This window comes from Heliangelus exortis, chromosome 1 (genome assembly GCF_036169615.1).
Source record: "Heliangelus exortis chromosome 1, bHelExo1.hap1, whole genome shotgun sequence".
Lineage (NCBI taxonomy): Eukaryota > Metazoa > Chordata > Aves > Apodiformes > Trochilidae > Heliangelus > Heliangelus exortis.
This window is the reverse complement of record NC_092422.1, coordinates 92,453,284-92,470,003: the sequence shown is the minus strand read 5'-3', so window position 1 is coordinate 92,470,003 and position 16,720 is coordinate 92,453,284. Positions and strand designations below refer to the sequence as shown.

General features: G+C 36.9%; 1 protein-coding gene across 6 annotated transcripts in view; it reads right to left on the bottom strand.

The window, feature by feature from the left end:
* Nucleotides 1-16,720, bottom strand: part of SCAF4 (SR-related CTD associated factor 4) — a 44,701-nt gene that overhangs the window by 8,435 nt on the left and 19,546 nt on the right. For 2 of the 6 annotated variants that reach the window (XM_071754595.1, XM_071754603.1), the window contains exons 9-20: nucleotides 16,453-16,500; nucleotides 15,212-15,320; nucleotides 14,690-14,857; nucleotides 13,799-13,884; nucleotides 12,167-12,357; nucleotides 10,239-10,339; nucleotides 9,092-9,205; nucleotides 8,260-8,416; nucleotides 6,495-6,649; nucleotides 1,024-1,186; nucleotides 811-891; nucleotides 522-710 (exon numbers count right to left, since the gene is read on the bottom strand). In XM_071754595.1, the coding sequence (XP_071610696.1) occupies nucleotides 522-710; nucleotides 811-891; nucleotides 1,024-1,186; nucleotides 6,495-6,649; nucleotides 8,260-8,416; nucleotides 9,092-9,205; nucleotides 10,239-10,339; nucleotides 12,167-12,357; nucleotides 13,799-13,884; nucleotides 14,690-14,857; nucleotides 15,212-15,320; nucleotides 16,453-16,500 (1,562 nt within the window). The remainder of the gene's footprint in view (nucleotides 1-521; nucleotides 711-810; nucleotides 892-1,023; nucleotides 1,187-6,494; nucleotides 6,650-8,259; nucleotides 8,417-9,091; nucleotides 9,206-10,238; nucleotides 10,340-12,166; nucleotides 12,358-13,798; nucleotides 13,885-14,689; nucleotides 14,858-15,211; nucleotides 15,321-16,452; nucleotides 16,501-16,720) is intronic. The other 4 variants (XM_071754613.1, XM_071754617.1, XM_071754608.1 and 1 more) reach the window with 3 other exon arrangements.

Genomic DNA, 16,720 nt, shown 5'->3' with positions numbered 1-16,720 from the left:
AAAAGGTTTCAAAAGCTGTAATACTACAGGGCTGCCTTTTTTTTTTCTTTTCATTTTATTAAAATTATTTACTTCGTACATAAAATGTATACTGTATTTTAACAGATACAAAGTACAAGAAGAAAATACTGTTTCTCTGCAAGTTAAATCTATACATGTAATAGTTGTGTATAAACACTTCATAAGTCATACAGATGTTTTGTTATAAGTTAATTTTATATATGGTATAGACCTCAATTTGTTAGAGGTAGACAGCATTTTGTTCTGTCTTGATTTTGTAACTTAAACGTTACGGGTTTTTTGTTTCTTCACAAAACATCTTCAATAATAGAAAATGAGTGCACCATCTGTTCAAAATCTCTAAAAATGTTTTAAAAGCCAACAGAAGGCCAGAAATCTCAAATGAGTTTAGAAAATTTAGCTTTACTTTCTCACACTCTGCACGTCAGGACCAAAATCAAAATTGTATTTTAAATTCAGAGAATAATAAAACTGAAGCATATACACAAAAATTAACTTACCAAGAAGTGGAATTGCTTGGGTGACAGGAGCAGGTACATTAGTAGGTGCTACAGGAGGTGGAACAGTCCCATACATTTTGGAACTATCAGTAGTTTCAGCATTCCCTCTGGATCCAGAAACCACTGTTGGGATGGGATTTCCTACAGAAGAATCTTTTGTAGTGTCTTCATTCACACCAGTTGCTGTAGCTAAGAGACAATGCATTGACATATTAAAAAAAATTGTCAGCTTTTCTGCTTTTCTGCTACTGTCCTTCAACTGCCACCTGCCTAACATTTGTACACTTACAATTTGGGATGTTTACTGCTGGAGTGTGAGGAACAGATACTGGAGGAGTTATAGGTGGTGGTGGTCCAGGAGGAAGAAATCCTGTAAAAAGGTATATATTGACACTGAGTACCACTTTGCCAAAACATACCTGTGCAGTTTATATGGCAGATGCTTTTATTCACTATATGGTTAAAAAAAGGACTTGCAATTCCTAAAATTACGTAAATATACCTGGGGGTAAATGCATTGGGTTGAAACCAGGTCGTAAAAATGGAGGTGGTGGTGGTGGTGGCACTCCAGGAGCAAATCCAGGAGGTGGGATTCCTAAAGGTGCTGTGAAAGCAGGTGGTTGGAGCGCACCAACCACAGGAGGACCTGAGGGATGTGGTGGAACCTAAGGAAAAAGGGAAAAAATGTGTTACCTCAAGATGGAATGGATTATATGTCGTTCATCTGTGGACTGCTGTCCACTGTTTTCCATCAAAACACAAAAATTTAAGCTACCCTACATTACTCTGCAACAAGGTGACTTCTGTAATGATCTAGTTAGCAGACAAGGAGCTCCTACAACTTAAAACATGAACATGGATCTTGTTTGCCTTTGTTTCTTAAAGACAAAAAGTATTTCTGCAATAAAGTGATGTTCATGCATGCTGGTAACTTATCTAAATATACCCTTTACACAGTAGCTGGAATTACTTTTACCACCCAGCATGAAGCACTATAATGTACAAAACTTTGGAGCAATTAAAAACCTAGTATTTTTTCTTTCCTTTTACCTCAGATTCTATATTGTTTTAGAGTGACTATTGTTTCCTTATTCGTTAATTTTTTTTTTTTTATTCTAAGTTATATCAGGCTTTGAACAGAAACCAGTTTAAATTAAACTGGTCTATACACTCATAAGCTTGCTATAAAAACATTAAATATGTGGGAAATAAGTATTATCAAAATATGCTCCGCATTTAAAATTGATTTATTAAATCAAAGGAGAGCTGTGTACTCAAATGATCATAACTTGATCACTCCATGACCATCAAAATTTCAGAGCTACTACACCAAGACCCTTCATAAAATGCTTTATTTCTATAGTAAAGGAACAGCCTTTAATGTTTTAGTCTCAGAAACTAAAGAAGCGGCATTAAACAAAATATTCTCATTAAACGTAAAAGAAGATGCTCAAGCTGCCAAACACATGATACCACTTCAAACTTCTGTTCCAAGTTCTTTACCAATGGCTGGTTTAGTGAGCAGAGGCACATTACAACTTGTATTATTAGAACTCTAAAATCAATTATATACAGCAGCCTGCTGATTAGGCCCTGTTCTGAAGTTTAACTGGGCAAGATGTGAGAAACCACTGGACGTAGCACAAGAAATTGCCAGATGTGACAGATAAAGTGAGAAGCTGGCAGAAGTTCCAGATGGCACCATAAGGGATGGCTGCATTCTGCAGGTGGTGAAGGGGATGGGTGCTGTGTGAATAACAGCCAGATTTCAGAGAGAAGCAGAAAGGAGCACTGCTGACTTTCTGGGGACTAGGACCTTGCAAAGCCAACAGTACACACCAACTGTACCTAGGATACCATTTACAGCCAAGACTATGCAGACAAACATTAACTTTGATTTACCCTAGAGCTGTTTCCATTAATCACAATTAAAGCTTTAGAGAACAAGCTGCAAAACCACAGCAACCTAACAGTCTCGGTAGGTCTTTCTGCTAGTTTTATGAAGCACTCCTTCAAAGAACAACTTACAAATCATTCCTGAGCATAACAACATGACTGTTGATGACAGTCATGTTCAGAGAAGCCTGTGGTTGTGTACAGATTGTGTCCTTAGCAGAAGGAATCGAGGAGACGTACCAAGAAGACAAAAAGGTTTCAAAAGATGGGAAGCTTGCTAAGTACTATCAGTTCTTAAGTAGCTAAAAGCTGAGAAAACTGGATGAAGCATGTGTACACAATGGCTTGAGAAGATAAAATTAATAGTAAAATATTGTGATGGAACCAGAAAACAAGAAACACTGAAGAAAGATGATTTAGATACATATTAGAAGATATTCATACCTAAATATCCAAGCATAATTGTACGTATTTTTTTCAAAGTTAACCCTCTAACACATCACTGTAACACATTAAAACCTTTCCTTTAAGCAGGAAGAAAAAAGGAAGACAGTAAGAATCTGCACCAATGTCTCAACATCAAATTTAAAATACAATCAGAAGTATAAAAGTTTCTCTGTTAAAGAGATTAAACCAATGGCTAATAATATTTACAGATACCAAACACAGAGCACTAGTGAACAGTTTCAGAATAATAGCTGATGAACTGGGTAAAATAAAGTAACAATAATGCTAATAGGGAGACAATTTTATTAATTTTTACTAATGAAGAGACAAACACTGGGAAAAAGGTATTTTACTAGCACCATTGGTAACTGTAATAACTGACCTCTCAATAATTGTAACATGGACTTCCAGGTGCATGTCAGTGAACAGTTCTTGGGGTTTAGCCTGTGTCCAGGTGTAACTGTTTCTTACTGCACACCTTTCAGATTAAGACCTGAAGCAGAGTCACTGACCCTGTGAACTAAAGGAGCACAGTCTACCTGCAGTGTTCCGAGACAAGTAAATATCTATTTAAGCACACCTGGAGTGTGCTACCAGCATGGAGACTGCAAAGAAAAAGTTTTCCAGTTTCAATAGGAAGTGTATGGGATGAGTAATGCACCAATGCCTAACTCCCAAATGTAGTTACAAGGAGAAGCAGCATGTGGGATTGAGAAAACAGGAAATCTGGGAGGTACACACTCCACTTGGACTCTGGTTTCTGGCTGAAAACCCATTAAATTAAGAAAACGAACTTTGGGTTGGATTGGGAAACTTATGGAAAGGGTGGCCACAGCAAATTCCCTGGACTTCAATGTATAATCCTGGCAAGGTCTGAGCCATGGTAAAAGAATGGCAGTTTTGGTAGGGTAACATCAAGTTTTGCCAGAAGAATGGAACACCAACTGCCCAAAACTTTGTTAATGAACATGCAACATAAGTGGTATCTCAAGTGCTATTAACCAAAACTGACTCTCAACTACCAAGAAATAGACTTAGGGCAGACCACTGAGGTGGATTACTCAGACAGACAGGAGTGGGACCAGATTCACCAGCAGCTCAGAGATCTGAATATATAGGCAAGAAAAGGTCTCACTCCAGTAGCACAACACAACAGAAGCATTCCACCTGTCCTGCAAACAAGCTGGAACCCTGGGGCTGAGAAGACACCATGGGTGCTACTGAAGGTTGCACTCAAAGATCAAGGTGATAATGGCAATAACAGGAAGTCATCCTGTAGTTAGTTACCTGCTCACAGGTAATGTCTAGCAGAGCAGGGCTCCATCCAGCCCATGCAGGGGATAGCACAGAAAGCCAGCTCTTTCCCATCCTACCTTTAAGCATGTGACTGTCAGGGCTGTGACAGGACAATATTCAAGGACAGTACTTAGGTAATTAGATCAGAAATAGCAAGTAGGGATGCAGCAAAATGGAAAACAGCAAAAAAATAACTGGGGGGGGAGTTGTTTTGTTGGAAGGAGACTGAAGTGGAGAAAGGGCAGAAGAAAAAACACAACCAAAAGGAAGGTCAAGAAGTGTAAATAGAGAACAGATTTTGTGAGAATCATGCAGTCAAAACTGTTTGGGGTTATGTGTCAGGCAGAGCTATGCTTCATCACTGCAAGACAGTGCATGAAGCCTGTTCTGACCTACCACCAAGCCTGCTTCTCCAACCAGAGGGTCAGCAGGGCCTAACAGGGAGCACCCAGATGGATGCACCGAGCAACCTGGTATCACTGTACTGGTGGTGCTCATTCAGAGCTATCCAGCACTTGTAACCTCCACACCTCTTACAGGTTACAACACTGAAGCCAAATACAAATGAAGGAAGTTCTACTTGTATCAGAAGACAAACACACATCAGCTATATAAAATGCAATGGTGCTTTACAAGTTAACTAAACAAAAGAAATGGATTATAATTAGCTTTAAGTCACATTTGCATACTACAAAACATGTTATTTTTACTACTAACATCATTACAGCTGAATTTCATAGCATCACAGAATCACCAGGGGTTGGAAGGGACCTTTAGGATCATCTAGTTTCAACCCCACTGCACAGGCAGGGACACCTCCCACCAGATCAGGGTGCTCAAGGCCCCATCCAACCTGGCCTTGAACATTTTCAGGGATGGGGAAGCCACAACAAATTTACTTTATAAATATTACGAACTATTTACAAATTATTAAACTATTGTAATTTTATGTCCAGAGAAAACAATGCTGTCAAGTATGAGACAGCATTAAAAAGTTCATCATGAAAACAAAGACTCTCATGATGGCATGAATTTGTGAAAACACAAGTTTCTTTGGCCACAGTGAAAAAATTAAGCTGATGAGGCCGAGACAAGCAACCGGCACACCCAACATATTATGAAGTTGTTTTGTTTTTTTTTTTTTTTACACTTTCTTTTTCAGCATGGAATTAAAGAACTACTATTTAACACAGTTAATGGCTAGTAAAGCTCTCTGAAATTAGAAAACTGGCTTCATTGCTCATGTACTAATAATACAGCAATTTGGGACTTGTGTGTCAGAACAGCACAAAATGTACTTGAATCATAATTGGCTAAACTATATACACCCTCAAAGAATTGATCTTTTCGGAGTGTCTGCCATACTGTAGTTCATAAATCACATTTTCTCAAGATTTAACAAGCCTTTAATTCACACTTTCTCCCATTTGGGAGAAGACGTACTCCTGTTTTAACACTGACAAGAAATAAACTATTACTATGAAAGTAGTAATGCATCTGTCAATAACTAAATCTAAAAGACATACAGATTATAAAACACTGAAGAGAGTAATTCTTATTACATGCTACTTAAACTAATGGAAAAAATTCAGTGTTGTTTTAGTGAATGAACAGAAAACACAGCTTTGATAAAAGCACCATTATAAAGGAAAAGAATGAAAATTTTTATAATAAATTCCCAAAGGCTTATTCAGTATACACAATATGAAGGAACATGAAAGCAATGTGCATATTTTAAAAGGTCTGTAGCTTAAGCCAATAGTGAGGAAAATTAATTAGGAAAACAAACAAATGCAATCATAAAACTGGAAGGATGCAATTAAATCCATTGATAAAAAAACGTCCAGCAATAATTTACCCAGGACTGTGAGAATAGATATTTTAAGTACAGTCCCACAGTACTTTATCATTCCCACTGACTCAGTTCCCAAGTACATGCAAGCTACATCACTTTTCAGGGAAATCAGACCAGATGCTCTGCTCCTGCTGGACACACAGCCTAATGGATTGAGGTTTTTTCAAGTCTTCCATTGCCACTGTGACTTCGCAGAAAAAGAATGTTCTTCTAAGAGACTGTATTGGTCTTTCACATGAACACTCCCAGATAATGGATTTATGATACAGGAAAGCTATTTTCATAAATGGACAGCACAGCCAATCTGCTAACAAGAGCATTTTAAACCAGGGACAACATGACAATCACACACACAAAATCAACTAGTTACCATTCACCGTATTTCTTCCCTCACTTTAACTTACATATTACCATACTAGATAATTATTTAAAATAAGTTTTTGTTTAGATAACCAAAACAAATGGGAAGCAACTCTCACCTGTGGAGGAGGTACTGTTATAGGGGTGGGCATGGGAACGGGAATTGGAACAGGTAAAGCTTTAGGTATAGGTGAAACTGGCTCATTATGTGTAGCTTCTGCACCTCCATTTTGAGCTACTTCATTTTCAGATTTCTTGGGAATTCCCTTCCACTCTGTACAAAAAAACAACAAATCCAAACATAGGTGGATCAGTTCAGCAGAAGCACACAAAGTAACTAATTAGTCAAGTAACTAATCAAGTAAAATTACCATGTTTTGTAATACAAACAAAGTACATAAGTGAAAACATTCAGATAATTAGAAGCACTGAGCTAAGAAGCAGTAAATGTATTTCTGACAATAAAAACTCCAAATTACTCCAAATACAGCACAGCAAGTCACTGAAACATAGCAAGTAAATTTATTAATTTCACTGGTCATTTAACAATTCTTTGCCCTGACAGCATTTCTACATGCCCAGGACTCCGAAACACATTATTAGTAACAAAAACAGTAAGGCTGCCTACGGACAAGCTTTCAACAGATTCATTTCATTGCTCTACAGAAAGAAGGCAGCAGCTTTTTCACTAATTTGAGAAGTCATTTCTGAATAATCAACATTTTCAAGTCTTGAACAAAGAAAAAGGAGAATACAAGAATAAAGAATTGCAGCAAAACAAGTGAAACACCAAATACAGCTTTTAAACTAATTTTACTTAAGACACATAGCTCTCCTCAGTGTCAGAACTTCGTGGGAAAAGACAGCTAAACAGAAAAACAGGATGTGGACAGACATTATGGGTAAGAGAAAAGCACTGTGAAAACTGGAGCAAACTGAGGTTATGTTTATCATTCGTTGAACTTTAAGTACACATTCAACTTATTTTCCTGCATTTATCATGAAGAAATGCTACTATTTAGATTAACCTGCACCTAGCATGGGCAAACTGGACAGAGTGACAAAAGCCTGAAGTAATTTTTCAGTAATTAGACAGCACACCTTACAATGGTTAGAACCAACACAGTAGTCAAGAGTACCAATTCAAAGGTCTTCAAGCAGGATTATTATATTCATTGCAGTAATTTAACATTACTTTTAAAATCACAAGAACCAGCACACTAGCAGCTCTATATTGATTTGAAGCTTGTAATTGACTTGAAGCTGCTGACTGTAAGAAGTGTCATTTTCTTAGTGCAACCACAGAAGCCTGCAATATTCACTGCTTACATACAAAACAACAAGAATTCTCTTTAGGCCACTATAAATACAAGACTTGCTAAAGGAACTGAAAACATCACAAGCATGAAAACTATAGGCACATTTTTAGAAATTACCCAGTTGCCATCAGCTCAGTTGCTACACCATTACTCCACAGGCAGGCTCCTTTGCTAAGGGTGCCTTGTACAAACTGGGAAGTGGGGGACAGGAGGATGGCATAGGATGATGACACCCAGGCTGGCTCTGGAGCTAACAAGCACAACACACTTGCATCATGCATTATCAACAAGGTTAAACACCAGCATGGTTGAAAGGTCATCTGGTAGACACATGCTTGTTTAGCCCAGCCTCTTGTAACACAGCAGCACACCTCCTGATGAGGGATTATCATTAACAGCCTCCCATCTTTCCCCCATCTATGGTTTACATATGCTGCAGTTTCTGCATTTTTTGAGGATTTTATATGCACTTCATAGTCAGGAAAATCAGCCACACTAACTGCACTGCATTAGCACAAAGAGCACTTTTTAAAAAGAATTTTAAAATGGAGCAATAATTCTTTACCTGGACAAAGAGTTTCGTTGTCCAACATTCCTCCTTCACAGAAACTTTCAAGATCTTCAGGTTTCACTTTGTCCCACGGTATGTAAGTAACACCTAATTCTACATCCCAATACTGTTTGTAATCTGGCTTTATTCCTTTATTCAAAGCCCATGCAATCTAGGGGAAAAAGACACATGGTCACTAAAAGTTTCCATTTTAATGGATTTAATATTTAGTTTTTGCAAAACAGCATTTCCATTTGAGGCTAAAAAAGCAAAAAAAACACCTCTAATTGAAGGAGCAGGAAAAACAGGTTACAAAACTCTAAAATAAGAGGTTTTTAAAGCAAACTTAGTTCTTATTTCTTGGTTTGACTCCTGCAGGCAATTTGTAAAAACGCATAAAGGCAGTTTCTTCAAATATTACTCACTCACTAAGACTAATTCTATTGCCCTTGAGAGGAAAGTGTCACACTCTAAACATGGTGTTCTACAAAAGGAAGAACGACACTAATCAAAGCATTCTTCCTTATTTTTTAGTACTCTTTGTATGATCATCATATGTAATTAAACTCAGTTATAAGACAAATAACTAGTAACAAGAAAAACAGAGTCCACTGTAATGACTAAAAGGACAGCATTTTTGTTGGTTAAATAGGCAATTATCAGCAATCCTTCAAGGAAACTGGTATGAGTTCCATGAGTCACATCACAGAACAGGAAGAAAATGCATCTATATAAAAGTCTGTCACATAATACCTCAATGAAAATATACAGAAGTCTAAAGTCTAAAACAGAAGACAAAGGATAATTACAATAACTTTAGAACAGCTCAGCATTTCCCAACAAGTACCTTTATAGATTTCTGATTGACTTTGAAGTTTCCTCGGCTCAGTTTTTGTAGGGCACGGTACGCATCTTGCCTGTGAACCATTACAATATAGGCACATCCTCTAGGTGGTATCATCTGTTTGTATTTCAAGGAAAAAAAATGGTTTTGCTAGCACATTAACAAAGTATTGAACAACATGCAACCATTCAATTACAGTAAGATGGAACATCAGAAGGTGTTTAAAAAGGACTTTGGAAGTATGAAAGAATGTAAGCTCAAGAGGGTAAGATACACAGTATCTTCTGGAAATAAAAATTTCTAGTAAATTAAAAGCAACATATGGGGAAAATTTTAAACTCTGTTCTGAGTATATGGATGACTTGTATTTTCAAACCTTTGAAACTTGAATAGTACTGTAATATAAATGCTATGATCATGCAATTAGGTATTAGGTTAGAAGAAAGACAACACTCAATAGCTCACTTCATTTCATGTTCCACAAGCTAACAGCTGTACTTTCACATTCAATTTTATCTGCACTTTTGTATTAACTTTTATTATTTGTAATATATTTGCAGAAAAACTTCTACGTTCATTTACAAAATTTGGGAATAGCAAGAAAATGAAGAGTCACTTTTTCTTTGCGTGTTTAAATTTTTTATCTACCAAAACAGCTACTATTTATATATAAAAAAATATTCTTAAATACAGCAAAACATGACAATAGTTGTTGATGTTTTTGACTGAAATGACAGAAGAGAAACAAGCAAAAGAAACAAAACCCCCACCTCAGAGTCCACATCTCTAATCAAACAAAATGGAGTAGACAAGGAACGTGGTAACAAAGTATGTATTTGGTACCCATCTACTCAACAGCCCTTGCATTCAATTCTCTCCAGAAAAAACACAATTTTTATGAAAATGGGTAAATTTCTCTCTTAATCCTAAGAGCATTTACTAAGTTGCAAGAAGCCAAAGCAGCTGCCTTCTTTTTTTCTATAAGGTTGCTGAATGAATTGATTCTTCATGTTAGAAAATACAACCATATAGATAATGAGAGGTCTTGACTCTTTTGAATGCATCAACACCAAAGCTGTCTTAAAACAGCCTGAAAAGCTTTTTGTAACCAAGGCGTATCAAAGTAGCACACTGCACCATTCATACTTACATTTATTGATTCAATTGGGCCAAACTCCTCCAAAAGACTTCCAACATCCTGTTGAGTAGTCCTTTTGTCCAGTTGTCCTACCCAAAGCGTAGTACTACAAACTACAATCAAAGAATTAACACAGATTGTAAGAGCATTTGGAAATACAAATCACAAGACAAAACATCAAAATAGTGATTTAAAATAGTCAGCTATTCACATTTAAAAGCTAGCTAATATTAAAATACAAAGTAATCTTTGGGAGTGTTTGACAGAATCCTCTTTTTCTGGTTTACCTCTAGCTGCATTAACCAGCTAACATCAGCAATTACACCAGAATCACTGTCACAGTACAACTCACTACGAAGCTCTCCAGGTAACTAATACTGAAGTGACCTGCAGATTCTTATGATCCTGAGCTCTTCTAAGCTCTACAAATCATCACAGAAAGGAAAACCACGTTTTGCTGCTAATACCACATGACATATCCCAACACATACAGTGGGTATTTCACAACAAGGTAATTCACTCTGCTTAATATGAAATCCAAGCTACAGGCCATCTCAAACTGTGGATGTTGCTTACTGGCAAGATGGCAATCAGATTATTTATGATGATACACCCTCTACTAGCATGATTTTCCTCCAAAATGTGGTGATAATCGAACTACAATGACCATTCAGACTTTTAACCTCTTTAGTGACCTATTCAATGCCATTTCTTTCTACAGTTTAAAGAAAGAATTTTTGACACAACATTTTTCTTTCAGGAAAAGAGTAAGCAACATGCTTATCTCATTTCATTCTATCCAAAGAAATTAAACAGCAGATGAGTTCAAAGTACCACACTGGCCGAAGACTATCACAGCCACCTGTATTTTCCCCACTAAGTGATGAAAAACCACAAACCCCAGAAAAGCATGTGACAAGGAGAGATGCTGGCAAAAGCAGGTATTCCTCACTGTCACAAAGCTTTTAATGAACAGCTACTAAGTCTCAGTAGCCCTTTTAGACTAATTGTATGTTATTCTCAAGGTTTTTGCTGGTTAAAACTCTGAGTTTTTGTCCCTTTTATATAAAAAAGAATGTTCTTCTTTTATTTAATGACTCCAGCAAAGTGTTCACACTCTCCAGAAATATTCAGAAGACAATACTACATTTTGACTACAAGCATAGGCAAAGCCAGGATTATTTCAGAAATCTGAATATTAGCTTGTGTGTTTTCCAGGTCAAAGCTCCCCTCCAAGTTTCAGACACACATAACATGGAATCATTAGAAAAATCATAATTAAGTGCTTAAGTTATTGTTGCGCAATGTGCTTTACCTTATATCTCAAATGAAGGAAAAGAAAAATATTCTGTTTCAGCTTTTTTTCCCCCTCCCTCATTTTGCGGCCCAAATATTTCCAGCTTGGAAATACTAAGAAAACACTAAAATTAGAGAGCTGTTAAAAAATGCCAAATTGTCTATTATGAGTAAAGGCAGTACAGGGGCAGCGCAATTAATTTAATTCTTATCAGCTTTGCAGCAGTTCAGAAAACAAGTCACAGCACACTTTAATTTTGTTTGGATGAGTCTGAACACATATCAAATAGCATTAAACCCAAGGATTAATAAAGGAATAATGATTTAAAAAAAAACAAACACACATCAGATTAACAGCTGGGATAACCTGAGCAGATATCATATACTGAAGGTAAAAAAAACCTCTGATAACAGAAGTTTATTTCTTACAGTTTTTCTAAAATACCCATTTGCCTTGTTAGCATTACATTTTACATATGCATAGTATTTACTGGAGTACCTTCACTTCCACAGAACTCTAAAATTCATTAAAGAAAACACTGGGCACAGACAAAAACAATCCATATATAAACCAGGAAGGATGTCGAGCATCTGAAAAAACGATACTGCAAGAATTTGTTGCATCAGCAACAAAGAGAACTTACCACTAACAGTTTCTGATTTGATCTGAGGAAGGCCTTTTGACCTTCGTTCTCTCTCCCTCTCCCGTTCCCGCCTCTCCTGTGACCGAGACTTAGGAGAGTGCCGGCGTCTGTCCCTGGACCGAGATCGAGAGCGGCGATGACGTGACCTCCGGGAGCGGGAGCCAGATCTTGAACGTCTCCTTTTAGGTGACCTGGTTTAAACCAGCAACCATTTATGCTCCATCCTTCTGACCCAGGCACTGACAGCTACATGACTACTTCAGATATCTATTTAAATAATCAGGCACTTTTTCATTCAGTAAAAAAGTATAAAATAAATCAAAGTTTCTTCACCTGACATTAGACCTAGAACTACTGCAGTAGCTTATTAATGACACAGGACAGCTGATTATTCTTCAATTTCTTATCTTCTAATAATTTTGTACTGAAGCTGATCATCGAAACATTAATGTAGAAAAAAATGGCATCTACTTAACTCAGGAAAATATTTATTGCTTTTACACAAGAATGGCTAAAAAAAGAGATTAAAAATATATTCTGCCAGTGAAACTGTGTTTTACATGATGCTGAAGTTCTAAACTACTCAAGGTCTGGAAGAAAGAGTAAACCTTCAAAGAGATTATACAAAACTTGGCAAAAGAGAAGACTCCTGGTAAGAAGATAGCTTTACTTTAATACTGGAGCCAGATCTGCTAGGTCAGCATTTGAAATACTGCCTCTGACAGTGAGCCCATAGCACACTGGATCACAAATTGATTCATAAGAAAATTTCTTTAGAGCACAGATAAAATTAAACTATCATATTGTGCTTCCCTAAAATTTTCCCAGAATTGTTGAGCACTGAAGTTACTCTCTTCCACATAAGACAAAACTGTACAGGTAGTCAATTTTCTTCAGAAGGTAGATGACCTACAGAGGTTCACAAGTCTTAGAAGTCACTAATCTGTTTCTCATTGCTACAGCAGTGAAGCACATACAACATTTAGCTGCATTTTTATACAACTCCCCTCAGAGGTAAGACATTGAAAGAGTGTTTTTTTTTCTCTGTTCCAGAAGGGGAATTCAACTAAAGCCCCTGACAATTTTGATTTTACCAATAAATTTCACTAGTGTTTTCCATATGGAGAAAAATACACAGACAGTACTTTCCTGCAATTAATCCTTAAATGAAATGGAAATTGATTCTTCACATTAATCCATGTTTTGGCATTTGGTCACAGAATGCAACCTGTACAGCAGAGATGGGTACTTGCAAGAAACCACCTCAAAGGCATTGGGCTGACCAGGACACCCAAGAAGCCAATTCAAAATATGTGTGATAACAGGATGTCCTAAGGCACTGAAAAAGATCTCCAACAATAGTTCATGGAATCTGCTCACCTCTCAGCTATTTACTGTCATCTCAGGTAGAAGCTACCATCCCCATAGTAGAACTGGCAGCACAAAACAAGATTCTCTGAATATCTCGAGATAATCAGTGTAACTCTCCTCAGTACATTAGTTGTACATCAGCACAACAGAGCTAGTAAAGCGTTTTCAAGTCTTCAGACATACCACACTTAAATTCCTTGTGTTAAAATCCATTACTTGATTTAACATGTATCCTCACTGTCTGAACTTCCACTAGTTTACCTTGATGCAGACCTAGATCTCGACTTTCTGTTGTCAGAAACATGTCGTTTTCCCTCCTGAACAGGCGGCTGTTCCACTTCCATATCCTAAAATGTTAAATTTATCAGTGTTATAGGTGAGTAGCACAAGCATTTGATTTCATTTTATGCCTAGACTAGATTATTTAACAGCACTAAAATGATACTGAATCTTCCCATATATGAAATTAAAATTTAATGTGACTCTCCTCAGAAGCTTCAACACTACTTTGTAGTTACTAATACGGAGTATTAAAAATACGGTACTAAATTAATACAACCACAGCAAAATCATAGCAAAAATAATTTACACTAAATTCTCATTTTCAATCTGCCTGTTACTGTTTTTCCACAGTTCAGTCAAATTCAGTAATGCACGTATCTCCACAGAACATGACTATATTCCTTAAAGTCAGTCAGTGGACTTACATCCATGACCAAAATCACAGGCTAAATAAGGTCTTCTAGTAAGCCTTTCTCCAAGACATTACAGGAGACTACTTTAAGTCATACATATAAGTAAATTACAGTACAATCAATTTGAAAAAGGAAGAAGTACGTATTCAACATAACACAAAACACAAGAACCTGCTTAAAAAAGCCCCAGTAAGGTCAACACAGCTCTTCCTTCCTACCCCAAGTACTCCACAGCTTCCCACTCCAGATCATACTATGTTCCTGCCTAAAATTTCAATAGTCTTCATGATGAGACCCTGAAAGGGAACATCCAAACAAGCAATCTCTCAGAATGCACTGATTCCACAAACTTCAAAACTAACAACCCATCATGAAACTTCCTGTCTTCAAATGATACACATCCAAGAAGGACAGGTATCAGACCACTTACATTAGGTTTATTGCAAGGAGTCCTCACCTGCTGATGTGGTTTTTGCATGTGTGATTCACTTTGTACTGGAAAAGGCGACTGAAAAGTTTGCTGCACAGGTGCTGTTGGTGGAATCACTGGCTGAGCCATGGGTGGGAACTGTGGGGTAGGCAGGAGACCAAAACTTGACATTTGCCCATTAGGAGGAAGTGGAACCTTGGGAGCAGAAAAAATACAAAAACTTCCACTTAGGATAAAAATTAATATATTACTTTATCTTTCCCCATTTACTAAAGTAAAATTCTATCTTTGCTCCAAAGTCACAATAAAAGACCAGAAGCCCAAGAAAGATGAAGTAGGTCAAGCGTTTAATTGCATAAAATAAAAATCTTGTTCTTCAAAGATTTAGTAGAACAGAGAACAAAAATACGTTTCTTGAGAAATTTAGAGGACTAAGCCATAGTCACTCTCCACTATTAGGAACACCACATCCTTACTTCTCTTACAAAGAAACCAAAAAACCCTTCAACTGTAACACAACAGAGGGACAAGGGAAAGCGCTGAAGTTACCTGGTGACGCATTGGATCCTGCTGCATTCCCATCATTCGCTGTTGGAAAGGATCCATATTTGGGAGTTGAGGAAACACTTGCTGTTGTATACCTTCTCCTGGAAATGCACTAAAACCAGTAATAGTTTGGAGAGACATGTCAGTAGATACACAGATTAGGTGTCTTAATTTTAAATAATTCAATATACATTTACACTTTTTTGCTTCAAAAATTTAGACAAAAAAATTATCTTTATTATGATCCCATTTCTCCCTAAAAAAGTGAAAACAAAAAAGGCAAAAGAATGGATTCCTTTTCTTTTCTCCATTGTGAGCATAGTCCTTTAAAATTTAAATAAATGCTACATAACAGTTTAAGCCACTATTCCCCCTGTACTTTTAAGATCTTGCTAAAGATCTCAGTTTAGGACAATTTTTCTTTAAGGTTGCCTGCCTTAGACTAACTTTTTTCCTTTCCAGTTCCTCTTTTGGGAACAAAAGAAATAAGCCTTTTCCTCAAGGAAAATAAACTGGCCATACTTTTTGCGGAAAAAAAAAAAAAAACCTAACATTTCAGTTTGGGAGGAATTTAGGGCAGAAGGAGTAATGTCATTCACTTCCTGATTCATCACACAGAATGGACAGTGCTCAGGGAACTGATGAGGCCTGTGCAGTTAATGGGATCTGTTTACAGTTTGTGGAGGGAGTTTGGGTAAGAAACTAAACAGGAAGATAAAAAAAATTTATGGTGATGTGAAATGGAATTTTGTAGTATTTTAAGACACAAGTGCCATACAATTCTTGGATAATTCTGGACAGATAAGTTTTTCTTACAAAGTATTACTGATTTTGTGTGCCCAAAATGAGACTACTGGGATCCAAGTCTTCAGTGACATCTAATAAAACTAGAAGGTAATAAGGATGGAAGCTTTGAAGCATTACAAACAGAACTAAACAGGATAAAAAAGTCTACTCTAATGATGTCTGGTTGGCCATATACAAGCTGTGATCGTGCTTGATGCACCTCATCCTTCTGTACTCCAGACTTCCACCTGTATTATAGGGATATATACTACCAATTTACTTAAATTTTAATTAACTGATACTTGTGGAATATTATCGTATTCAAGGTCATAAACACAGCAAGAAGGCTAATGACAAAGTTAGTGATTCTGGTTTTGAGAGAAGGGTTTGGAAGGCATATACAGAAAATAAGACATGGGGCCACATACTGAAGCAGGGAAAAAAAAATAGTGACTAACCCAGGTATTGAGCACCATCCAGCCTGTGCACTGAATGAGAGAGAGGTCCTGTGGAAAGAACTAGTATGTGATCATGTAATTTAAGACTTGATCATAATGCATATCAAAAGGGCAACAGGAGTCTGAGTTAGTTTGTGTGGGCATTTAATGTTTGAGAACAAAGCTGCAAAGCCAATTTTAATCTTTTTAATAGTCAAAACTACCACAATGTTGGAAACAGCATCTTTTCTGCAGCAGCAAAGCAAACCAGCTGATGACTAACAACGCC